Genomic DNA, 26,934 nt, shown 5'->3' on the forward strand with positions numbered 1-26,934 from the left:
TAATACTATGTTGCTGTGATCAGTGGAGGAAGCCTGTGACGCCTGTTGTACCTGCAAGGACTTTATGCAGTTGTCCTAAAGGCTGCAGTGCCTGCCTTGTGGCTGTTTAGTTGTTTAGCTGGAAGTTCTTCACAAAGCTTTTGCTGCCAAATGAAGATAACTCCCCTTGGTTCAGCATTCCAACTGCTCCATTGATCCAATAACCTGAGAATTTCTTCAGCCAGAAATTGCTTCTGTAGCATTTGCTTTTTTTGTCCAATTTTAAAAACAAATTCTTAAATAAAAAGTGCTTTTATCTTTACAAAAATATTTCATAGAGGGGTTACTGAAATTTATTTGCATTGACTTAGAATACTTGTAACAAAAATCTAATTTTTAAGAACCTAGGACCCTGGATTAGATCATGTCCTAATTAGCAGAGTTACCTGCTTAACAGTATCTGTTCTTTAAAGATATCTGCCAGGAGCTGTTTAGACTTAGTAGAAGGAAGTGCTGAGCCCAGGACTTGTTTTACATCCTACACTGCTTCAGGTACAGGTGAGTGCCACCTGGTGTTCAGCCTCTATAACATCATTTCATTTCCAAAAAAACCCATTCTTTAAAAATGAGGGGAAAACCAGTTACAGGTCCCACTGAGTTGTCCTCCATGCACAGTTCAAAGGTTGAAGCAGCTATACAGGACCCTGAAGGCACGGGTTTAACATCCCCTGCCCAAGGGGAGTTGTAAAAATGGATGGGAGGCCTCAGAGGATGTGATCTAGACTTCTTGGGGATGGCATTAAGGCACTCCTTGGTTTTGAAGCCTTTCGTTTTGAAAGCTATTAAAAGTAATTCACACTCAAAAATCATGACTGTTCCCTCACTAGAGTGGGCGTTTGAACCTTTTCTCACAGCCCCGAGGTTCTTTAGCAATGCAACGTAATTGTGAAATAGTGTCAGAAATCTGGAGCCATGTTTTAAAATCAAATCAGAGGTGCGTGTTGCACTGGATGTGGATCACATTGCAGTAGGCATGTCATGCATTTCCAGAGCACGCTTCCCTCTTCCAAACTTCCAAAAGCTTAAGCATGAGAACGCTCAGTTTCTGGGCTCAGACAAAAATAAGGTGTAAAGGTTGTTTGAACAATCAAGACTTGTTTCAAGATATGTACAAGAGGAGAACCTTAAAGTTTCAAAGAAGGTTGATTTAAAAAAAAAACCAAACACCAACCCTGAATTTCCCACAGAGCTTAAGTACCTCTAAAGCTGGGTTGCAGTCCCAGTTCCCAAATTCCTGTTCCATGTCAGATCTAAGGGTTTGCATCCACAACTCCTCAGAGCTGCTGTGCAATGGCTACTTCAGCAAGAGGGACCTAAAGCCACTTAAGCATCTGCTGTTGTGCTTTTGCAGAAGCATTTTAGATCCTGACAGGGCAGAACAGTCTCTTACTCACTGAAGCCTCATCAGGATACACAAAGTCGGTGTTCCAGCCAGGATCTCCAAGCATGCCTGTTCACTCAAAACAATCTGCACTGTACAGGCTACAAGTCACCCGGGTTCTAAGCAATTTAATCCTCTCTACTGGGGGAAGGGATAAAAACTTTTCCCTTAGTTCTTAGAGAGTGCTTTAACCACCACAGGCCTGCAGAGAGCTGCAGGAAGGGAAGATCTTAATTTCCCCCTTCCCCTGTTTCAATTTGTTTCCTTAAGTAACTGCAAGAGGGGTTGGACCGCAGCAATGCTGCGGCTGCCTCTTCAGCTCTGGGTTTCTGCTGCAGGAGTCTTGTAGCAGACCTTTGGCAGATCCTTAAGCAACTAGCTGTCCTCAGCACGGAAATGATGATGACTCTGAAATATCAGTTCAGCCAGACTGGGAGCTTTCTGAAGGAGTGACTGTGCCCTGAGTGTAAACAAGACCTTAGACTTGGAGAAGACAGATTTGTTTTTCCCCCAGAAGGCAAAATTCAAAACTTCTGGAAGAAGGAATCAAGATGTATTTGCATGGAACTTGGTAAAAGAATTAACTCTAACTCTACCCTCCTGATGACAGATGTCATCACCAGTAGGAGGATGTCTTGATAGAAATATCATACAGCAAACAAGTCACCCAAAGCTCAACAGATGCTTGAGAATATCAAGCATCAAGTTCAACTCTTTTCAAGGACAGAGCTTTCCAGAGGGAACAGACTGTCTTAGGGGAACTCAGCACTTCTGCCATACCAGGATTTCATCCAGCAGTGGGCTAAAACGTCAGGTAAACAGAGCCGGTAAACCAGCACGGGAAGAGGATGGGCTGTGGCAGCTGCCACAAGTAGCCTGCAGTCAGAGCCAAGTAAGGTCTGACGCAAAAGGAGGGAAAAAGGAAAGGAAAAACAAGGAACAAAAGAAACCCCCAGACAACCACCACCACCTTGGAGCAGCACTGGGGAGAAGCTAGCCCACTTTGCCAAGCATCTTATACAGCTCTTTATGCTGAGAAAAACATTCCTAGCTGCCAGACCAGAAAGCTCTTGAATGCAAGGAACCAATACTCACACAAATAGATGATATAATTAAGTAATTTAAGATGCCAAGCTCCAGAGAATTTCTATTTGGATTGGAAAGTGACTGTATTTGTCCTATGATAACACAGCTCCCTGTCCCCAGTTTTCCATTACATCATTTCCCTTTTCTAACACACATAAACATCTAGTAACTGGCTAGCTTCCTAGCTAGTACAGGTTCATAATCTGTCTGCTTTAAAAGGTATTTCCAGTATAGGACATTCTTCCAAACAAACCAAATCCTCTCAACTAGAAGTATAAAGACTTTACCACCTTTTCTCTCTGACATTCACACCTTTTTGTCCTAGAAAGCCTGCCACATCCTCATAGGCACTCCTGACTGCATTTAAACTACATCACTTGTACTATCAGTAGTGCAATTATGGTTTTAAATCCACAGTAAAATGCTGCTATTTGCCTTTGCTTGTAAAAGCAGTCGCAGTCATGAGCATCCAGGAAAATATAACTTCACTGGAATCAAGGCTCAAAAGTCAGCGGACTCTTTATTTTGCTTTGTTTTGGTAAACAAATAGAGTAACTTTAGAATAAGTTACATCCTAGCATTAAACATTTTACAGCTTTTTTTTTTAATTGTAGAAAAGCCCATAAATCAGAGAGTAATGGACAGATTTCAGTGTGCTACTGAGTGGCATGGATACAATAATCTTTAAACAGGTATCTCACATCTACTCACTAACTGGAACAACCTTCTTCCCATTAGAAATCCACTTGCAGATAGCCAGGTTTCTGCAGTCAGTTCTGAAAGAGCAACATCTCAGACTTGGTCAGGTGCAGGCCAGGCAGTTGTGGTTTGTCTACTCCTCCTGGAGACCTGCTCAAAGCCAAAATTTCATCCATTCTCTCTGGGAACTATCAGAGGCATGGGTTAGATGACTTAGAAACCCAAAAGGATGAGCACACTCTCCTTCCAAGTCTTGTAAAGCCTCTAACAATGTTTGAATCTGGCTTAATCTTTCATGGGGTTCAGAGCAAACATTTCTCCCTACTCACGTTCTAGCATCACTTCAAGTTTCATAGCCACCCCCACCAGCATATCTTGCAACCATCTTTGCATATTGTCCTTAAAGATACTTTCTCACCCAGGGCACCAAGTTGTTACAAGAAATAACATTCGGTAAGAGTAATTTAGAGTAAAGAGACTAGAGGTGAGTATTAACCACGAATTAAGAATTTCAGTGAGAACTCTGGCCACAATTTAGCGAAACTGAGAAGCGGTCCTTGCCAGAAAGATTTGAAAAAACACACATCAGTTCTGGGCAGATGCTTCTCAGCGCAGTGACTCCAGTCCCTCGTGGCAAAGTTGGACCTTTCTCATATTAACATACATGCACACCCCATTTATTGCATAGCTGTTTACAGATCACCAATCTTATGGGACACATCTAGTTTTCTTATATAAAGAACACGTCTGCATCAACTTGTCCATCATACGACTGATCAGGGAAGACCCAATCCCATAAATAAGGTGCCCCAACACTGACTTGGGGTAGCTCTCGATGGCTGGTCCATGGGTGCTGGCTGGCAAAGGAGACATCCATGTGTTGTGACAGAGGACGTAAGAGGTGCCAATTTCCCTGACTGTTGCTCATCATCAGGTAAGACTAATCATTATCCGTGTTGTACCCTGCCTACACAGCAAGGGAGCTTTCCCCTTTTCCCTTGCTCGCATTCTGCTCAGGCTTAATTACATCAATTGTAAACTTTATGATAATAATCTAAGTTGATCAAACTTGGTCCTTGGTCTGTTACTGTTTTATCATTTGATAAAGAACATTTGCTGTGTGACAAGGGGGGAAAAATTAAAAAAAAAAAAAATCAAAAGAATAAGGAAGTACTCCCCAAATTGAAACCACTATGTACAAAGTACAGCATTGGTATCTTTCTTCAAGGTATTTACTGAAAGGTCTATGACAACATTCAGGTGAGCTTGTTCTGTCCCAAAGTGACAAAAGCTGGTCCACAAAACAGCCACTTGAAACAACTCTGACTTAAAAATCCCCTTGAATATCTTTCCTCCCCATTTTCAATTTCATATCATTCCCAACAGCACCTACAATGATCATGTGCGTGGAAGAGTTACTGAAGAGTAGTATTTACGATCAGTCTTAATGCAGCATTTGTTAATCACAGTAACTTTGCTTTTGTTGTTGTTGCTATTTCTTTTTAATAAAGTTTGCTCTTACATGGTTTACAATTCCAGAAGTAGAACCAACACATGCACGGACGGTGCAAGCCAACTGACACTTTATCTGAATTTTTATTTTATTAAAAAGTCATGGGAATGTATAAAAACACCTAGAAGCCACATCTTCCAGCACACTAGGGAATACTCAATTTCAAAACTGAAGCTCTTGGCAAGAAAAAAATTTACCACTAGATTATTTGGGTATTTCAAGCCTGGCTACAGGGACTTTTTCCTGTCAAGAAAAAAAAAAAACAACAAGCCTGTCTCCTGCATTCTTAAGATCATGGTGATAAAAAGATTAAGTTTCTACGGTTATACGATACTGAAGTAGAGAAATAGGGGATCTCCTCTTTTTTATTACACAAATAAAGCTTTCCAAATATTAATTCAGGACTTTATTCATACAAGAAAGGGGAAATTTATCCTAGGTAGAAGCCCACATTAAAAATGATCCAGCAGATTTTGGGTTCCTGTAATATCTCAAGCCTTAAACTCCAGAAGAGAAGGCAGCCAGAGCATCTGATTAGCAAGTCTGAAATACCTGACTGTTCTGCTAGAACAGTTTCCCACAACATTTAAGTTTTGTGAAATGCAAACTTCATACCTGAAACCACCTTAATTTAAACAAAGTACATACAAAAGCAGGACACCAGCAAAACACTTGTCTGACCAATAATCAGAGACAGGTACTATAATCAGAAACAGGTTAGGTACATACCAATTACATCATGAAGTGCCCACAACCTTGATGTAGGTTAAACAGCTGCTTCTGGATTTACTTAAGATCCCAGAATAGAAGCACATGGAAAATGAAAGTGATTTGTAGGTTTTGATAAAGTTAAAAATATACAAACTTTTAGCTTTTATTGAAAATTAAATATATTAGCAAAAGCAAAATTTAAGAAATATTTTACAAATGATTTACATACAAGAAAGCCAGTATCAGACATATTCACAAATATGCAAATCTTTAATTACAAAAAGTACCTATTGGCAGCATGATGCTAACCTTGCCACTGCAGTGTGCTCTACTATCGATATGAATAAGGCATAGAACTCACATTTGCACCAACTGAAGAAGTTCAAATAAAACTTTAAGCTTTTAAATCCTGGATGCACAATCCCCAATACACACACGCACACTCTAAGATTTCTTCTTCTAAGCTATATAAATTAGGTGCGTGCTCTGGAAGAACAGCCAGCCTGAAAAGCCCAGTACTAGCATTTAGTTTTCAGCTTCCTCTAACACGTACAGGCCTAGGTATGTAAACCATATTCACAGTTTAAGTATTTTTAGACAGAAGTACCTTTTTTTGCATTTGTTCCTTAAAATTGGCTCTCAGTTCAGCATACAGTTCATAATGTCACCTGTTTTGTGATGCATACATTTACAAGATAACTTAAAAATCTCTGCCATATTCATGGTCAAGATAATTCAACAAGAGTAGTAATATCCAACAGTGACATTCAATACTATATTTCAAATATTTGTGCAAACAGCAAAAGAACAGTTGTATGAGGCAAACATTTGCAAAACCTTTAATACCTCCTCAATGTTGTAAACTTGGACTGTCAGCCTTAAGTCATCCAATTCCCACAGCTTTAAAGAGTCAGTGGCTAAAATGATCAAGTCTCAAAAAGGTTCTCTTCTACATAGTGCAAATAGTAATGTAGGTAACGTGAAAAACATATCTAGCTGGGTTGACTTTGTGCAATCATCAGTGGTCTTCTCTCATAGTTGAGGAAAGTGTGCATTCAAAGAACCACGTGGTTCAGGAAGTCGGGAGGGTGGGGAGGAGAGAGAAAAAGCAGTTCCATTACACTTCTCAAACCAGCGCTAGATGTGCAAAGGCAGCAAAAATTCCAGCTGCTACTACAACCAGAACGGAGTATCTTTTCAGGAAGACCCAGGCAGTTAGTCACTTGGACTGGTCTCTAGAAAAATATGTGAGTATATGTTGGATTTTTATCAGACGGTCTTTTAAAGACATCATGGAGAGAACTGACAGCTGGTATCTGGGGTCTACTGGGAGAACAGCCAGAAGCCACCAACACCAAGCAGGACCATTGGGCATTGCCTAAAAATAAAAGTTAAGTTGGTTACTCATAACCAATGTAGTATAGTTGACTAACACAAAGACGTCAAAAGACAAAGCTGTCAATGACAAAGACCAGTTTAAAGTTTGACACTAATTACATAATTCCAGATCCATGAGATTCAAAGGGTTCTGAAGGGATCTCAACTGAGCAGTCAAATAAAGTACACTTAAACTAAGCTTGATAAAGCAATTATTTTTAAGACAACAAAGGAAGCTCATAGCTCCCTTGGGAAAAGATGGCAAAGTGTAGGACAGTCACCTAATAACAAAGCTCCCTGATTAAAAACTAAAGCCATTACTTATCATGCTATTCTTGCGGCTTGAATATTCTTGAAGCCTAATGCTTTCATTTCATTGTCTTTGTTATATTTGAAGGACTCCTCTATCACCTCCCAATTCCATGCCCTTCTCATTACCTCCTAGACAGAGCAGGACTACTTAATCAGCGTCTTGTAAGTTGATAAAACATACTCTGTAACTTTTTCCTGTACCTTATCCAGTTCTCTACACCAAGCCTTAGATGTCATGTCAAGAACTGGACATAACACTCCTCAGCAGAGGTCCTATCACTGCAGAGACAATTAATTACATCAAATGACTTGCAAAAATATTACTGGTAGTGGAACACTCCAGGGTGACATTTCTTCCCTTGCATTTGGATCACACGGCTGACACATTTGTGTTCTATTATAAATCTCAGGTACATACCCACAGTATCACTGCCCTGCTAGTTATCCTGGGTTTGCACACTTACTCCTCTTTCCTAGCATGTTTTAAATCTGTTTTTTTACTAAACTGTTCTAAAATAATTTCTGAATTCACGCACAGGCCTCCACAGCAACTACAGTCCTCCCAGATCCATTAATATAGTCTCATAGAAGCATGTAGCAGATGGGTGAGGGACAGGCTTTCATAAGGTCCCACTTCATATGTAATTCCACTTTGAAAGCCAATTTTACGTATTTTTAAATGTTACTTTTCTCCAGCCTTCGCTCTCTCAGGATCCCACCAACCTTCATTAAATGTTTATAATAACCATTAAAATAGATTGCTGCAGTTAGTTTCTTAAGCAACATTTGTCAAATACTAGCAGCTGCAGCGGTTTATGGCACTAGCTCAGAAAGGAAGAAAGTGTTATTTGTGATTACCTCTTTGAAGATTACTACCTGCACGTGTCACAGAGAAGAAAATACATTATTTCCCATTTTAATTCTAACAGCTTTACACAAAACAACAGTTTAAAATGCTACTGGAACTGAGAACTTGTGTTCTCAGTTTACTAGTTTTATCTCCACGGCAGCATATCATCCTTTCCCACAAAAACTGTTGAACAGTGACAGAATTGCCTTTTGCTGTTCATAAGAGAAACAAGATGCAAGCCTTATGCCTTCAAAGTTGGGAAAAAAAGTGGGTTTTTTCTTCTTTTAATGTTTAGCAGTTGTTCACAGGGGTTTTATTTTTAGAAATAAGCCCCTAGTAATTGATATTAAATGATGTCTCACCTGTATATTTTCCTCCCTGTCAGGCATTGGCCCAAAGTGCTGAAGAATTTGAGTGCGAAATTTGTTTCTTAAATTTTGGAACCAACTGCAGGCCTGATTGTAAACAAAATTGTGAAGTTCTCTCAGTTTCTTTAGTTGCTCTTCATCAGCAACCTACAGGAGGAATGTTACGACAATATCATTAGAGATAGAGAAACAATTAAGGTGTTTAAGCTAAAATAATTAAAAAAATCAATTTCAACTATATTTAGATACATTTCTTGCATTCTCCTAAACCTTGAAGTCCCGCGATATTTTAAAAAGTTACAGCTTGAATCTATTGTTCGAACAAAACCCATAGTTTTTCTTTGTTGCTTTATGATAACAATAATTTAAAAAATTAAGCTAACTTCCATTTCTTCCATGTGCTTGCACTGAATCTTCCAGTTGTCTAGGGACCTAAAAATCTGAAACAGAGCTCTCAAGAACAAATGAAGCAAAAATCTTCAGATATTAATACTAGTGAGTATTTATACAGCATTCTGGATACCTTAACATCTTCCAAATATTCAATGTCTGCAGTGCAATAACCATCTTTCATCCCTCTCTGTAAAACTCTAAATCTCTTTCCACCAACTGTATCAACAACAGACCGTCCATCAGGTAGAAAATGAACGTTCCTAATTTGCAGCATGCATCCATAATCTGCAAAGCTAGAAAAAAGACCTTGTCAGTAACGCAATTACACACTTCGGAAAGGACACTTCTTTATAATTAAAAAAAAAGACATAAGATATGAGAAGCTTAAAATCAGGATGTAAACCTACCCATTTTGAGAATCACTTATACACATCCCAAACTGTTTAGTCCCAGTTTCCATACTTCTGCGAATCATTAGTCTGTATCTTGGCTCAAACACATGTAGAGGGCAAGGCACAGTAGGATATGCCATAGTGCAAACAAACATTGGAACATTCTTGGTCAAGCTTCAAGAGAACATCAAAAGAAATATGTGGCTTTAAAAATCAAGTCACTGAACTATCTGAGACGATACATTTTTTTCAGTATGTCTGCTATATTTGAGGTCATAAAGCACTCTCTTCAAAGTTTAATAATAAGCACATCATAATAACTTTCATCTACAATAAACATACATACTAATAACAGTGACTGAATACCTATGTAAAGATTTGAATACATAGTGGACAGTAAACATCATAGTTATCTAGTTAGTATCTAGTCAGTAAATGAAGGGGTTTGTTTTGAGGACAGAGGTTTAGTTATTTTTTCCTTTTTGTTTTAGTTTGAGCCATACAAACCATTATGCCCTCAGAGTCACAGTTTTCCTGGAACTAGAAAGATGTAGCAGTAACTACATAGTAGCTAGGTCACTATTTAGCTTATTTTCAATGACAGACTCCAGATGACAAGATGCAAACCAGGGTATAATTTTTACCTTGCAATATGCCTCAGCAGGCCTAACTGAAAAACATGCTATTTTATCAAGTATGTACAGTTGCTACAAACAAGTTAGCATTAAAACATTACCAGGTATTTAATTTTAATACCTTTCAGACTATAAAACATAATTCTAATGTATGGATTCTGTTATAGCATGAGCTATAGTTTTAAATAGTTTTCCAACATTCCTATCTACAAGTACCTGATGCTTTATCTATCTGAAGATACTACTAGAGATAAACATCAAGATTACAAAAGAAATCCCAACGATTTCTTTCCATCACATCTACCTTTATACAATTAATGTCTAACATGAATTGCTTTGAAAGAAATTCAAGTATCTGAGACTCTGCAGCCAACTCAGGAGGACAATTCCATAAACAGCAGCAAAGCTAAAACTGAAGCTCCACAACAGTGCACACAGAAAGAGAAACAGAAAGACAAATACATTTTGTAGAGAATTTAAAAGCCTCACATTACTACTATCAAAGTGTGATTTTTTTTATTTCCAGAGTAGTTAATTTTATGAAATACACATTTAAGACACCAAATTAACATGTCTTTATACTCCTTCTTGCATCCATAATGTGCCATTATTAATAACCACAGAAATTATAAAACATTTCTAAAAATGTTTTCCATACTCATCTCTCGAGTTTTCTAGATAAAAGACAGCAAACTTACTTTGAGTGTTCAGCTGTTTCTTCAGCATGAATTCTTTTTCTCTCATGTAATTCATCAGCCAAATATTTCATTATTAATTCCTCTAGCAGTTCTGTGATGCTGTATTTTCTGCTTGCAAGGTACTGTAAGCAATTTAAAAAACGTTAATATTTCTTTTCATATATATTAACAAAAGACTTGAGAAAATGCAGCTTTTATTTAAAGCCATGATATACGAAATGTGTCATAAATTAGATTTAAATCCATAAAAACTTACAGTGCTGAGGTTCTTATGTTTCAGTACATAACACCTAACGTTACTCTAATACTTGAAAATAGATTCTCTATTTTAGTTCTTGGTGTCTGACAACTTCAGTGTCTAACACTGTATTTCTATGCTTAACAGAGACAGCATTGATTTCCCAGGTTATACAACCATACAAATAAGGAAAGTGTATAGAAATCACAGAGAGGTTTTACTGAATAGTTACCAAAGTTTACTCAAGATTTAATTACACCAATAAAGTAGATGGTCACAGAAACATAAGCCTTCTAAGACCCTGAGGGAAACTTAATCAACTTGTATTGACAAAGTTTGTCTCAAGTTTTTCCTTTCTAGCAGAAATCCACAACCCAAATGAATCCAAGTTGTTGCGTTTAAGTGAAATAGTCTTTAAAATGATACAATATTTGTGTTTGTGAGCTCTACTGAGAAACAGTACCTCTTTCAAACTCTCCTTACAGAGTGGACACTGAGGAGCATGGTCTAAACACCGTTCCAAGCAACCTTTGCAAAAAGTATGTCCACAAGGGGTTGTCACTGGCTCAAAGAATAGCCTGAAACAAAGTTATTAAAAGTTAGATACCATGGCAAACCTGTGTAACAAGGCAGAGAAAATTAATCCCATGTCTCCTTATGCTACTTTTTCCCCTATACCAGAGTTTGTTTCCATTTCCCACTGCATTACTCATTTTTTTTGAGTTTTCTGATGAATCTGGACACATTTCAACATTCTAAATATCTAAACATTTATCCCAATGTATAAAGATTTTGGTCTCACTAGAGATTCAGAACACGCAAAATTAAGTGATTCTTTGAGGAGCTAAGTTGTTTTAATAGCAGTATTACATACTAGTAACATAACTATGGACAGTTTAGTATATACCATATGTTTTAAGGTATTTATTCTTAAAACCAAGATGACTCAATTAGAGGTTTTTAATACATCAGCTACATTTAAGTAGGCTAACATTCTGAAGTATCCGTATCTCCTAGACAAATAATGAGGTTCACAGGCAATACTTATTTTGGGAAGGCTAATGCTTAGACAAGTTAAATAGTTTTACTGACTGAAAAAAACCCCTCTAATACTTAACCTCAAAAGAACCTGTCCTTTTTACATTACTAGTTAAAAAGTTTAATTTAAAAGGCAGCTTGATTAAAATAATACTGTGTTATATAGCACTATAGCAAGTGACACATTTAAATAAGCATTTAACTGCAGGGATAGAGGAAGGCTGAAAATTACTGACTTATATCAGAACTCATCACAACCTATAAATTGAGGTACTTACATGTGTAACAGATATGTGGCCAAGCATCTAACACGGAAATATTGAATCAAGGAGGAAATCTTACCTCATACATAGAGAGCACTCAAAATCTGATACATCAATCAAATCCCCTGGAATTGTTCCAAAAGCCAGTGTCATGTCCCTTTTTGTACTTTCTAAGGAAAAGCAAGACAAAACACTCCTTCAAAGAAAGGCACAAGACAGTATATGCTTTACATTTCAAAGTAAGCGACTGTTTACCTCCTTGCTTTTTGTGTTTGTTTCTTCCATCTTCACATACAACCATATCCTGTTCTGAAAAGGAGAGCTTTCTTTTCAACAAAGCACCTTTTACTTGGCCAGAGAGAAGGGGTTCAGAAGACACTCTCTTTAAGCCATCTTCCTTGGCAAGGTCTTTTGATGAGTTAAGAGCATGGGCAGATTGTGCACGATTTAAGCTTCCACTGACAGGTTCCAGTACCTCTGATCCTCCTAAACTCTACAATAATAAGATGAACTGAACTGTACTTAAAAAGTAACACAAATCTAAGCATGTAAGATGTGAACATGCAAAGATATACAAGTCAAACTGATACCCTGTTGTGATTTAACCAGGCAGGTAGCTAAAACAACCACACAACCATTTGCTCACACCCCTCCTTCCCATTGGTATAGGGGAATCAAAAAGGAAAAAAAAAAAAAGAAAAAAAGTAAAAATTGTGGGTTGAGATAAAGACAGTTTACTAGGACAGAAGAGACTAATAATAATAATAATGATAAAAAGATATACAAAACAAGTGATGCACAGCACAATTGCTTACCACCTGAAACCAATGCTCAGCTAGTTCTTGAGCTGAACCGCCTCCTGGCCCACCCCCCAGTTATATATGGAACATGACACATGGTATGGAATATCCCTTTGGTCAGTTTCAGTCAGCTGCCCTGGCTGTGTCCCCTCCCAGCTTCTTGGGTACCCCCCCACCTTCTCATTGGCAGGGCAGTATGAGAAGCTGAAAAGGCCCTGACTGCTTGATGACAACTAAAACATCAGCGTGTTATCAACATTATTCTCATCCTAAATCCCAAACACACCACTATACCAGCTGCTAGGAAGAAAATTAACTTTACCTCAGCTGAAACCAGGACATACCCACAGTTAGTTCATTAATTAACTAGAGGAATTTGATATATCAAGACAGTATTCAAATTTGCTTAGCATTAACAATTTAAAAATCTTCATCTGCTTCAAAGAGAAGAAAGACTATATTTCTCTCTATTTTAAAGTCACTAATATGAAATCTCAGTACCTTCTAATAAGTTGTTCACTGGAATGAGGAGTCTTAATGCTCCCAATGAAAATACATTACTCCCAAACCCACAATTCTTTTCTTCTAATTTAGCCAATTATAGTAAGTCAGCATTTAGGCTGGAAAGTAAGTATGATAAAGAAAGATATCGGAACATCTGATGTTTGCATATCAGCAAAAGAGAAAAGTTATCCTATAGCTTTTATTACCTGCTCAGGACAAAGCTGTAAGTTGCAGTAAGATTCAGCCACCTCAGAACCAAGTATAAAAGGTTTATTTCGAATATGTGGTGAATTCCAAGCAGATTCCTTCAGACTCTCTCCTAACTTCTCTGGTGACAGCACATCACACAATGTCTAGAAAACAAACAGCTAAATGTTCATAACAATAATAAAGCTATGTCTAGATCCTTTTCCATAAAACTACATACTAAAAATAAGAATTTAATCTATATGAAGTTATCCTCATAAATAGAGCTTTATCTAAGCAGTAACTGAGAAAGATCAGTTGAGAACAAGTATAAACCTACATATCTATATTACTAAAAAGAAATTTATCTAGAAACCTTTTCTACTACAAGAGTGAGCTCTTCGAACAGAGTTAGACATTACAATTCATTATCATGCAGTTTTTCAATGTAAATTTTTATTAACAAAGAAAAAATGTTGTGCTCTGGGCACAAAAGAGTTCAACATAGAATATTTAACTTGCTGCCTGCTTTCCAGTTTTCTAGATTTTCATTTAGTAACTTCAGAAGCATAGGTACTTTGAAATGTGTACTTAAAAGTTGTATGTTAGGATTATCTCTTCAACATAGTATGATCTATCTTGAAAGGAGCTAATCTGCCACCTGAACCTTCTCTGTATGTATTGAAGATTTTTAGATGCTCAAAGTCTACTATAATGGAAGCTTTATAAAGAAACTAAGTCAGAGATAGTAATCCAGTTTCATAAATAAAATTACCCTTTCTACTTCTAGCTTGGCTGGAAGAAAGTCCTCATCAAGGGCTAAGCACTGTAGAAACAGTTGTAAGGCATCACCTACAAAGCCAGAGTCTTGCAGCACTTTTCCTTTCTGGAAGTAGACCTGAAAAACAGATACCATCAAGACATTTCTAGAGAGCATATAGAACTGCAGTATTCAGCTTACAGGCATTACATCAGAGTTAGAAATAGAACTCTCAATGACAAAAAGAATGTAGCTCTTTAAAAAACTTCAGCTGTGCACAGCATGGATGATCTATATGCCTTGTCTAGCGTACATCCCCTACAGCATTTGAAAAGAATCATGAGATAGGCTGGCATTAGTCTCCCTCCAGTTAATTTGTTTTGGCTTACATGAAGGGTTAAAAATCTGACTACTGCGGAATTCACAAAAAGCTTTAATCTTCCCTTTCTGCGAGCCTTTGGAGGGGAAGAAGAGGGACATGAAATGCAAATTATTACATAACCTCATACAACAGCTTACAGGATACTGTTTTTGCCCTTTGTTCCATTAAAAAGCTTTATGGTTCCAGCCTCCAGGAGAAGGGTAACTACAAAGAAAACAATCCACACAACCATACATCCCTTACATACATCTTAATCTATATTCTTAACACAAAGCAATGCATTTTTGGAATTGCTTCCTCCAACTATATTTTGTTCTTGAACACTAGACAGCAGGTAGGGAAAAAAAGTATTTGTTTACTACAAAAAAGGGGAGAAAAGACTACTGAATTTTGCTGAACCTGCCTATAACTATATGACGTTGGCACTAAGAAGTCCCTTACCCGACATCTCAATTTTAAAAAGTTGCATTTGCAGTAATATAAATACAAGTTAGATAAAAACAAGTTATCTAACAGAAGTTAGATAAAACAACAACATCTAGCTGCATATAAGATTTTGGATAATGGGCCAGAAAACTGCATTTAAAAAAAAAAAACCAAAAAAACCCACCCAACAAAAACCCCAAACCCAAGAATCCCAAAACCCAGAGCGCTGATCCTGCAGAATGACTGCCAGTAACAGTAGAGTCTGTTAAACAAGGCTGTCAGATGAGGGCATGCATCACCTTTGATGGATTTGAGCAATTTCATTTAGGTGTTTCCTGAAGAAGGAAAGTATGCTAATCTTCCTCTTACAGACAGTTTACTTTCCTACAGAGGTAAGGATTGTTAGAGGAATCCATCAAACCAAGCTCAGTTAAGTGAAGTGACGTTTCTTTCCAAACATACAGAAAAAAGTAGACAGTACTACCAATGCTGAGAGGTGAAAAGTAGAATGCTCTCTGAATTTACAGTAGCCATGGAACTGAACACAGAAGAGATCAAGACAGCAGCAGTTATTTCCCCTTGTGTGGCAAGATCTTGCTGCTCCTGCTGTGCTCAGAGTTTAGACAGCCCTGCAATATGCAGTTATCTTACAGATCTGAAGGCCAGTGACTCCCCAGCTGCCTGCACTATTTGTAAAGCTCAGTTCCCACTGAGTTTTTTCAGGCTTTTTGAAGAAAAACTTTCCAAACCAAAACAGCAAAGTGTCCTTATCTTAATAAAAATTAACAAATAAACAAAACCCCCAAACCCCAGCTGTTACAGGTTACATCACCATAAACTATCCCAACTCCAAGTACTGCAGCCACTAAAAAAGGACCAAAACACATGCTTACATTTTTTTTTAGCCAATACTATTGCAAAATAATTTACTGCTTGCACTAAATATTTTTTGGCTCTTTGGTAGCATTTGGAAAAGAAAACTGTGTTGTCCTATTTATATAGCAAACTGTTTTACCAATACAACTCAAAAACTACGAGAGAAATGTTGATTTAACATAGAGCCAAGAATTCTAGTCCTGACTGGCAAGAGTGCTCACTCATCTCATGTGATGTTCTCAAGGAAGAGATAATGCTTAAAATGCTCTGACTTTGGGAAATACAATCAAAGTATAAACACTTCAGGGAAATGCAGAGCTTTTAAAGGACCAACTTGTACATAGCATAAGAAATTTTAAAACTCAATTACATCAACCAAACGTATGGGCCTTGGAAGTTCTGCTTTCAAGCAATTAAAGCTGGCTGCACAATTTCAGCCAACCATCCAGTCAAATAACATTAAGCTGAAGTTAAGTTTGTAAATATTTAATAACTTTTCTAAGAGAACACATAGAAGTGTTCTTATAAAGAAATAATCAATAACTACAGACAGCATAAAAGTACTTCATAATACTTCCCAAGAAGTCAGTTCTACTGCACTTAACCCTTCGTCCAAAGACACCATCTCCTGTGATATGAAATAAAAATACCTGAAGTTTTTGATGAAAGCTAAATTAACAGTTCCAAGTGGATTTGTCAATCAATTCTAACCTCCTGTACACATCAGCAGCCTGTCTCATAAGTAACTATTCTAAGATACCTTTTAGCATTCTGCATGTCTTACAAGATAACGTTTAAGGTAGCTGATCTAGGTTCTTAACTTGACGCAAGTATAAATTAGAATTCATTAGTTTTATAAACAAACACAGATTTTGAAAAAATGAAGAGTTCATATTAACTTACCTCTGGCCAATTTGGCATTTTAGAAATAACAAAATTTAGATCTTCTATGGCTGTTTTATATTCTTGGAGGCCAACATATGACTCAGCTCTGTAAATTCTTAGCATCAAGTCACTGGAATCTGAAGACAAAAATTAAGTAACATTTTTAATAATTCAGAAATCTGTAATTTTTAATTAGATATGCTTTCATAGTGGTATGTCATAACTACACTTTTTTGTACCATACTTTCAAAATTACTGAGTACATTCTCCACCCCCCCCCCCAAGTGTTTGGGTAATAAAAGCGGCAGTAATTCCAGGCTCATGTCTTTCAAGCTAAAGATCAAATTTTTTACCCTCTATTGTATCTTGCAGCAAAAAGAAAATATATTTTTTAAAAAATCTAACATTGAGGCTGACAGAATAAAGTATTGTTCAGTGCTGCTGTGACAAGAAAAAATTGAGGACTAAACAGACTTTAGCTTTACAGTACATCCATTCAAAACCACAGAAATCAGGGAATTCACTGCACTTTTATTAAAAAGTCTAAGCATTATGAAGTTTGGTTTCGAACGCTGAAGTTTTTCTTTACACTGTCATTTGTTTTTATAACATCCAACCTCTTCCAACTATGGCTGGAGATACAGATGCCACTTTCACAATGGTATCCATCTGGTAAGTACCAGAAGTAGGCTTTATTGCTATGTGGTCTGAAAAGAGATAGCAAATACCAGAAAGCCTTTAGCACCAGCCGGCAGCCCTGCTGTAAGGAGTTACACTAGTGGAAATTCTGCAATGGGGAAACATTAATGTGTGTTCAGTCAAGACAAGTTCGCATGTCCAGCGTACAGCATTTTGCACGTTTAGTAAAGCAACCTCTAAATGGGAAGCACACCCATCTCCATGCCACTAAAACTATGGTTTTCATAACACAACTAAGTGTAGCTGTTGCTTGAAAAAAATGTCAGCACACTGCTTTGCTCCTGACTTTTTTAAATACACCTGTGTTTTTTATTCAATAAAGTCGAACATTGGTCTACTGTAAAGAACTATTTAATTTTAGTATTAAGTTTGTTTCAGTAAGATTTTCTTGGGGGGGATAATTTCAATTTGATATTCTATCTTAGTCTATTTGAAATGTCTGGTTTAAATTTTCATAATTTCTAACATTAGCTTGTTTTACATTTAAAAGCCAGACTGGTCAATGTTTCCATGTATTCCAACATTTTGCTTTGTATTTAAATCCACAACGCTACATGTAAAAAGACCTTAATGGAAAAGAAAGGGTTAAGAAAATCAAAACTGACACAAGATTTCACAGCTGAAACTGTTTCCCTTCAAATACAAATATTCCCAAACCTGGTTTGTTTGTTTTTTATTTTATTGTAGACATAATAAAATGTTTGTATTAACAGAAGTCTGGGAAATTGCCTAACTTAAACAGGTAATTCTGCAAGCAGAACAACTCTGAAGCCTGCTTGCCTGTGGCTTCATGTTTTGTGACTGTTACAGCCTAGTAAGGGGGAGCTCAGATCAAACTCTTCAGACCGTTTATTCTGTTGTATTTGACTCCTTGGTGTCCAGCAGAGTTAGTATTAAACCAAATTCTTTTCTTCAGAGGTAGCAGTAAGTGCTGGTCTTTGTTCTCCGATAAGCTACCTATTTGCACATGATCAGAGGGAGCTCATCTTTTTCAGACTTTCAGGCATAGAAGATGACCTGAGGAACTCCCCAGCCTTCCTTTCTGGAGAGAGGGTGAGGGGTAGTTCAAAGATAAAAATGTGAGTTCAAGTCTACGGCAGGTGGACATTCTGTCCATTTCTTTTTCAAAGAGAAAAGCATGGTCCCAATAGAACTGGTACCAAACAAAGAGCTAAAACAAGGAACTGGGACCCCATCTCTGCTGCTGAACACACACAAACACTGCCAATGAATGATCAATAATAAAACAAATTGAGTCTAAACATTTGCGAGACCAAAAGATCTAAATTTATATGTCTGATTTTGCAACCATAATTTAATTTCTAGGCTTTGTAATTGTGAAAACATCATTTTGCAATGTTTCAGTATGTATTTTAATGTTTGCCACGTAAAGGGAGGATGAAAAACTATTTCAAATCCTTAGACCAAAGACTAAACAGAGCAGTAACACTTGTGCTTGAATTTTCAATTTCAGTAACCCTATATATTGTAAATAAAGAAATCACTCACTTCTAGCATACCCAAAGACAAATCATTTTAATAAAAAAAGACATCAAGTACTTTCAGTGCAGAACTGTGCATACCAGTTATTATTACATTAATATGAAAGTATACAAAGGTGTAGACACAAAAACCCACTCATTTTGAGTTCTTTTTTTATACTACTACCAAGGCATCTGCTCCTGGCTACTGTCAGCATAAGCATACCAATAAATGGACCATCTCTGGTCTGATCCTGCATGGTTTTTGTATGGTTCTTAAAAATATATCAAATTCTTCAAAAGAAGAGATACGCACATTACAAGCACTATGCAGAAAAACTTCAGGACACAGTATTTATTAATATAGTACTATAAGATCACCCCAGTGATCAAGCATTGGAACACACAACCCACAAGAAAAGGCTGAGAGAAATGGCCTTGTTTAGCAGAAAACAATTCCTGAAGGCCTTGGGGGAACCCAATAGCCTTCCAGAATCCAAGAGGAGGCTACCCAGAAGACTCTTTACTGAAGTGCATGGCAACAAGAGACAATGGTTATAAACTGAAACAAGGGTAGTTCTGACTTGAAATAAGGAGAAAATTTGTCACTAAGAGGATAATTAACTTTTGAGCAGGTTGCCCAGGGAGGCTGTGGAATCTTCATCCTTGTAGGTTTTAGGGGTCCAGCTGGACAAAACCTTAAGCAAACTGCTCTGAACTCTGTTTATTCTGCTTTGAAGGGGAGATTGATTGGTCAACAGACCTCCTGAGGCCCACTTCAGCAGGAACACCCTGTGATTCAGACCAAACTCAAGCCTATTAGCTGTGTGTTTCAGGATACTTGATTAAAGACAAGCTGCACTTCGATTTTAATCCAATAGACTTCCTTTAACTAAACTATTTCATTTCAACCCATGCAAGGACTTATATTAACCATATGAATGTTAACATTCCTTATGTTTTTCAAAAGTCACTTTAGCACCATGGCAAATATTCCTCTTTCAGATGTTTCAAGCAATGTAAGAAAGTTATGAAAAGATGCTAAATGAGTAATGGTTTAGTGCTAATGCCTTATTTAGGACATAAGATTTACATTTATCATATTTTTTTAACTCTCTATCTGCATTAAAAAGAAACAGAGATGAACCAGCAGTGAGGAAACACTGAAACAGAGCATGAATGATTTTAAACATGAATACATTTGTTATACTATGTCTTTTCCACCTCTAAGTGTTTTCAAGAACTCGTGTTCTGGAGGAAGACAGAAAGTATACCAGCAGCTCCTAATTAGTTCTCTATTAGCCTGAAATCATCCTCAATTTGTAGTTGTGAGCCCACAGCTCTAAACTGGTATTTAATGTACATCTGCATTCTGATTCATGAAGTTCTTTATCTTCACCAGAATGCCTGGAACATAATTGAAATATTAATAGTTCTCAGGACTGGAGACACAAGAAATAGCTGTACAAAGGATCTCAGACTGAGCTTCTCGCACTTAAATCTAGCACATGTACTAAATTGGAATAATAAAATTGTGGATAAGCATCACATCTGATAAATTTTGGCTTTAAAATTTGGGAATAGTTAAGATGTAGCTTCACAATAGAAGGAATTAAAATTCTTCCTCCATAGATATCTAAATGGTATTGCTGAATCCATAAAAGAAAGAAACTAGAATCTATAGAAATAATTTTCTCTTTTATTCTTTCAAAACAATCTTGAAACATGAAACAGAACCCCTGTAAACATTTGTGATCAATAATGGATCCATCAGTTTGTACCCTGAAGGCCACTGAGTTTTGACTCCATTTCTTTGTGACTTGTATGAGCCAATACTGTCGTTCAGAACACACAAAGAAAAAAAGTCTGCTTCTTACAGTTCCAAGATTTAAAATAGATCAGCCACTTTCTCAGGTCACATCTATCCCATATCCCACATTTTGGAAACACCTGGGCAAATAACAAAGAATTGAAGGCCACAACTGAACCTCTTTAAATTAGATTCCAAAGGTATATAAAATGTATCTGAGATTTAATCCCATCTACATTGAAAATAGTTTATTCTGGAACTAGATCTAACGTATCTCCCCAGAACAGATTGAAAGGATTAGACTTATGCAAGCTTTGGGTTTTTTTTCCTCCGCTGCAGACAACTATACAAACGTAATACACTTAATCTGTAAAAATATTAATTCCTAAGTTTCTGAACAGAAATAAAATGGCACAAATGAAAATGGAACCCTACAAGTCACCAGGTGTTAAAATCCATAGTCGAATAAAAACATCAAAGGAATCTGTCAGTGGATCCATCTAGGTATATCAATCATACAAATTTGACTCCCTCTACAAAGACTAAACTCTGAAAAACTGACTGTATCTCAAGCACTCATGGTACCAGACATACTGCGTGTGAACAATATAGGATAGTCTAAAACCATGCCCCTACCTCCCGTCTTTGCACCCTCTCTCAACAGTATATTATAAAACTTCAACCACACCCACCTATGATGTCACTGCCATTACACAACCTGTCCCCCTCCATGCCTGTCTGCTTATGCAACTGGGCCCGGCCCATTGGGAATTGTCTTGGTGACACTTAAGACTGTGAAAATAGGTCTCTCTCAGGAAACAAGGTTAAATACAGCAACAGAATTTCTCTTGTCCGTGCAGAGTGATTTCTAAATATGAAACCAAACAAAGCTCACAAACTCTTCTGTAAGCAAGTCCCACGAAAGCGTGTCGGGGGAAGACATGAAGCAGCCCATGTTGGACGCTCCTCCATGCCTCTGAAGCGTATCCCGCTACCAGGCTTGACGCTCAACTGAGGTCCAAACAGCTACGCCTCCCGCAATCGGTCCCTCCACTCCACCAGACGATGGGGAGGTTCCTTGAATCCTCTCAGCAAAACTCGAGAAAACTTTGGATGTTCTCTGTCGGTCCATTTCGGCCACTGACGGCCTCAGCAGTAGGGGAGAGGGGCTGAAGGCCAGGAAGGAAACGCACGCACACCCCCCTACCCCGCCACGCTTCCAGACCCCCGAGCCTGCCGTCCTGCGCTACCAGCTCGGCGGGCTCCCGCCGGGACAAGGGTGGCGAGCGAGGCGGCAGTCCGCGGCTCGGGCCCGCGGGACCGGGCGGAGGAAAAACCTGCTCTGCTCCCCACCAGCCTTACCTGTTCGCAGAGCCTGGCTGGCGGCGCCCAGAGCCTCTCGGAAGCAGCCCTGGGCCAGCAGCTCCTCCAGACGGCTCCCCGTCCTCGCCCTCTCGCACTCGCCCGGGAACCACTTCTCCGCCAGCTGGTTAAGGACGACGCTGGTCCGCAGCGGGGCAGCGGCCGTGCTGGTGCCCCCCGCCGGCAACAGCCAGTCCCGGCAGCGGCGGCAGCGGGCTCGCAGCTCCCTCCGGAGACAGCGGCGGCAGTAGGTGTGCCCGCACGGGACAGTGACCGGCTCGCTCAGGAACCTGCCGCAGCCGCAGCAGCGCAGCGGTCCGTCGGCCGCGCCCCCGCCCTCCGCCGCGGCCCCGCGGTCCCGGCTCCAGCCCAGCCGCTGCCGCAGGCGGTAGTTCAGCACCAGGCAGTCCACGAGGGTCCCGAGGCGCTGAGGTCCGGCGAGGGGGCCGAGGCACAGCGACGCCAAGGACGCGCCCACCACTTCCTTCAGGCGGTTCCCGGGCACCAGCCTCTCGCCCGGCCGCGGCAGCAGCTCCCGCTCTCCATCCGCCTCTTCGCCCGGGCTCCCGCTACCGCCTGGCTCCGGCGACACCTCCGAGCCCACGGTCACGGGAGAGAACGCCATCGGCTGCCCGGCTCCGGCAAGGGGGGTGTGGCCCTCTCGCTCCGACCGGCGGGCTCGGCTCCGCGCACGACGCTGAGGCACTGGTGGCGCCGGGAAGAGGAGGAAGCAAGGCACCCTCGCGGGCGGGGGAGAACGGGGGGGGTCACGTGCGCGTCTCTGCGCGCGACCCGGGGCCACGGTCCCCCGCCCTGCAAGGAGGAGAAAAAGAAGGAGGCGGCAGCGCGCGCCCAGCACTGCCCCCTTTCAAACTGCTCCGTCGCGCGCCCTCACCCCGCCGGCTTACATAAAACGCTGCGTCAGCTGACCGCCGGGCGGGTTGGCCATTGGCGGCGGGCGCTGCCACGGTAGGGGCGGGGCAAGGAGGCGGGCACAAGCTAAGAAGGAGGTTACAAAACACCGCGCCATGCGCGCGCCGTAACGGGGCGGGAGGGCGGGGCTGGCGCCGGGCGGCCAGGGAGTGAGTCAGTCACGCGGGGGGAGAGGGGGGCCGGGGAGGGGGCGGGCCCGTGCGGGAAGGCCCGGCCGGCGGTCGGGGGAGTGTCGTTACGTTGGTGCCCCTCACGGCCCGCCGCCACCGCCCCCCGCTCCGTCGGAGCGCAGCGCTGGGCGCAACCCTTCCCTCCCCGGGGCTGAGCGAGAGCGGGGCGCGGCGCGGCGGGGAGGGAGCGCCTTAGCGGGGCTGGGGGGGAAGAGTGGGAGCTTGGCGGGGAAGAAGGGGCAGGCCCGCTGGCTCCGGGTTGGCTCCCGGGAGCGGCCGCAGGGGTCGGGCGGTAGCAGCGCCCTTGGGTGGCGGGTGGGAGGTGGGGGGAAGCGGCCCGGCGCGAAGGGATAGAGCAGCCGGGGCGGGGAGAGGGGTCTCTAGCCGGTGTCCGAGCGGCGCGGGGGGGGCCCCGAAGGCTTCGCCTGGCGGGTGCCTGCCGGGCAGCCCGCGCACGGCCGCCCTCCCGGCGGCTGGCGCTCACGCTCATCTCCAGCCCCTTGGACTGGCCCATTTTCCTTCTGCGTTAGTTTTTTTAATGGAGAACACGATAAAAGTTACAAGGTGAAGAAAAAGCTCTTTGTCCTTAGGGTTTATGTGTTTCTCCCTCTTTTCTCGAACGTTTCCAGCACTTCATGCAGCATGCCCATAGGATGGGGCCGGTGCTTTCACTGTTTAGACCTGCTGTGCATGTGCTATGCCAGAACAGCCAGTTGGTGCAGTAAACTTTGTTTTCCCTGAGTGTAAAATAGTAAGTCGAGTGCTTTTGGGGAAGTACCTGATCTGCTCTACCTAAGTGAAGTAGTAGTCACAGTGCATTTTCATGGGGAAATGTTTAGGGTTTCCGGATGTATGTCTACCTCTAGTGAAAGCTTAAAGTCTGTTGCATAAGTGCTATGTATTTAGAGTTGCTATGGTACCTTTTTTAAGTTGGAAGGCTGTCATAAATCCAGAAGTCTCAGATAAATATAACAGTTCCTCTAAAACCTTCAAGGCAAGACGTACAGATCGGGAGAATTAATTTATGGCCTTATGAAAGGAACAAAGCTATATTTGTCTTCAGCTGTATTTCACGTATGACAGGTTGAAGGGTAATACCGAAGATACTGTTAAGAGGGCTATAGGCAAAGATGTCGTGAGTAGAAATAACTAGACACATCTGGATTTACATCCAGATGCTTTGTCTGAACTCATCCACTCTAAAACACATCCTTTGCCTTTACAGTATCTTTCAAGTTCCTAAAGTCAAAGAAAACAAGATGTTATGGTATTGAAATATGAGGGAGAACATGGGTATATTTTAAATATGAAGAGATAGGAAAGATAGTCTTTTATTCATTAAAAGTTAGGAAGCGACAGTCTAAGGAAAGATGAAAGTAAAAGAGATGCCTGCAGTGTGAACTTGAATAGTGGTGGGATGAGGTAAAATGTTTTGAATTATGAATGGTTTGAATGGATTATGGATTCTGGTTTAGACATGGCAAGTGTGAGCTGAGCCTTCACAAAGTGTCGGGGATAAGCACAGAATTTGGACAGAAGTAAAACTGAAAGTACCACCGTGGGCCATTATTAAAGAGAACAGTAGTTTATTTTGTGTTTCAGATGAGATTACCTATGGAAATTGAAGAGAAAAATAATCCAGGACAAAGTTCCGGGGGTTGTAGAACTTCCTTAAAAAGCTGGAGTTAAATAGTAAGGTTGTCCTCTGCAGGATCAGTTAAAAGGAAGTAGAAATGAAAACCTCTTTTCACCATTGCCATTTCTAATGATTCTTATAAAGGTTCATATGTTAGCATTCATACTGATGATTCAAGCAGTATTGTCAGCTAGAATCAGCTATTTTTCATAATTCCCAATGTACAGGAACAAAATACTTGTGGGGTCTTGCAACAGAAGAGTTGAGGTTTTCCCCATCATCTTTCACTTCAAAACAAAACCAGTGAAAGATGGGAGTTGGGGTAGGATGGATGCATAGATGAGATAGGGAACCTGTCATTTGACACTGCTTCCTCCAGTTTTAGAAATCTATCTTTAGTTAGGACTTTTCTTCAGAGCTGGCTCTTTCTGCTGGCAGTACTTACTGTTGCTGTAACCCCTTACTGTCTGCTAATGTTTGTGATACATGCTGTTCTCTAAATTCAGTTGCTCGTATTATCTTAGGTCTCTCTTGGAAACTCAGGGCTTCCATGCATGAAGAAAGAAAAATTGTCTAGGTTCAGATAGACAGAAGATTGATTTTTGCTTAAGTGTGTTCTGTGTTGTAGAAAGTTGTTGAAATTCGTTAGATTAAAGATACAGACTTCAAATTTGTTCTTAAATACATGCCAACAGTATGCTCCAAGAATAGAGGGAATCTTCTGGATGTCAAGTAATTTTGGAGCCTGGCATACTACAGCTGGGTTCAAGAAGAGTGTAGAGAAGTTCATAGAAAAGAATCCATTACATAAAAATAATCACTTTTGTGTCAGGAAATCCCTGAAACACATATCTCTGGAATCTGGGAGATTATTTAGGGAGAAATCTGACTATATTCACCTCATCCTTATTCTCTAGACGTTCATTTTGATCACTGTTGGAAACAGGGTACTGGGCCTAGTTGGACCTTAATATTACCCAGTGTGTTCATTCTTATATCTTTGCGCTACAGTTGATTCTTCAAGTTTGGGTTTTGGTGAATTATTTCACTTTTGGCATATTTAACTAAAAAGAAAAAACCTCCAATTTTCTAATCTTTCACTGTGTTACCATCAAGATGTGATAGTTATGTAAGAGGGGGGAAAAAAATGACATGCAACTTTTTGCTAGATTAGATAACACACACAGCTCCACCACCACTCCATTAAAAATAGTGCACACACAAAAATCTATTTGTTTTTTTTCTCTTGTAGGGTCAGATAAGTGATACTTCAAAAAAAAAAAAAAAGGCAAACAAACCCAACCCTAAAAAACCCCTACAAAACCATGCCATTGTGGAGTTCAGATTTCAGGAATTGTTCTTCCCCTTCCTACCGTAGAACAGTATTTTACAACTGCTTATATAAGTCTTGGTTGTCCTTGTTCAGAGGGTACCTGCAAAGTACTATGCCTTCCGTACAGTGAGGTAGAAGTACATTCCTTATGCTTTTTAAGTCATTGATTGGATGTTTCTATAAGCAATTCCTTGTACAAATAGTGCGTGCAACCTGATTAAACATGAGATGATTAAGTGTTTTAAATTGGTTTTGATCCTGTTTTATGTGGATTATAGACAACTATTCTGATTGAAGTTCTTCAGAAATCGACAGCAGTAGAAACAAAATGAAACAAAACCAACCCAGGCTAAGGGAACAGGCAGTGGCAGGCAGTGGACCTAAAAATTAATACCTGCCTACTGGAAGTCTGGAGCCGAGCCCCACTTTTACAGTCTCTCTTGGCATATATCCCAAGAAAAAGTAGTTAACCCAAAGAAAGTAGTTATATTCTAAGAGAAACGTGGTAATGGCTTTCTGGCTGTTTTCCCTCTATTTCTTTAAAGGTAGCTAGCTATCCAGCTGTTGTAACTTTTTGCCAAGATGTGTGTAGCAAAGGCAAAATAAAATTAATTGGAGAAAGATTAGATTAGGCAAATAAGAGTCATACTCTTAAAAAAAAAAAAATCACAATGTTCCTGAGAACTAATTGTTCTACC

The 26,934-nt window shown here is 40.0% G+C and overlaps 1 protein-coding gene across 2 annotated transcripts; it reads right to left on the reverse strand.

Annotated features, from left to right (window-relative positions):
• Positions 1 to 5,111: 5,111 nt before the first annotated feature.
• Positions 5,112 to 23,064, reverse strand: LONRF1 (LON peptidase N-terminal domain and ring finger 1). 2 transcript variants are annotated; one of them, XM_054824517.1, is made up of 12 exons: positions 22,165 to 23,062; positions 16,831 to 16,949; positions 14,259 to 14,381; positions 13,504 to 13,650; positions 12,249 to 12,486; positions 12,073 to 12,163; positions 11,156 to 11,270; positions 10,455 to 10,576; positions 9,137 to 9,295; positions 8,860 to 9,022; positions 8,331 to 8,483; positions 5,112 to 6,807 (listed from the first exon to the last, which is right to left on the reverse strand). In XM_054824517.1, exons 1-12 carry the CDS (start codon positions 22,787 to 22,789, stop codon positions 6,649 to 6,651), a joined length of 2,214 nt encoding a protein of 737 aa, XP_054680492.1. In that variant the 5' UTR covers positions 22,790 to 23,062; the 3' UTR covers positions 5,112 to 6,648. The 2 variants fall into 2 exon arrangements, with proteins under 2 accessions (XP_054680492.1, XP_054680493.1); XM_054824518.1 differs by lacking the exon at positions 9,137 to 9,295 and having other exon boundaries at positions 22,165 to 23,064.
• Positions 23,065 to 26,934: the final 3,870 nt, after the last annotated feature.

Source organism: Grus americana, chromosome 4 (assembly GCF_028858705.1).
Source record: "Grus americana isolate bGruAme1 chromosome 4, bGruAme1.mat, whole genome shotgun sequence".
Taxonomy (NCBI): domain Eukaryota; kingdom Metazoa; phylum Chordata; class Aves; order Gruiformes; family Gruidae; genus Grus; species Grus americana.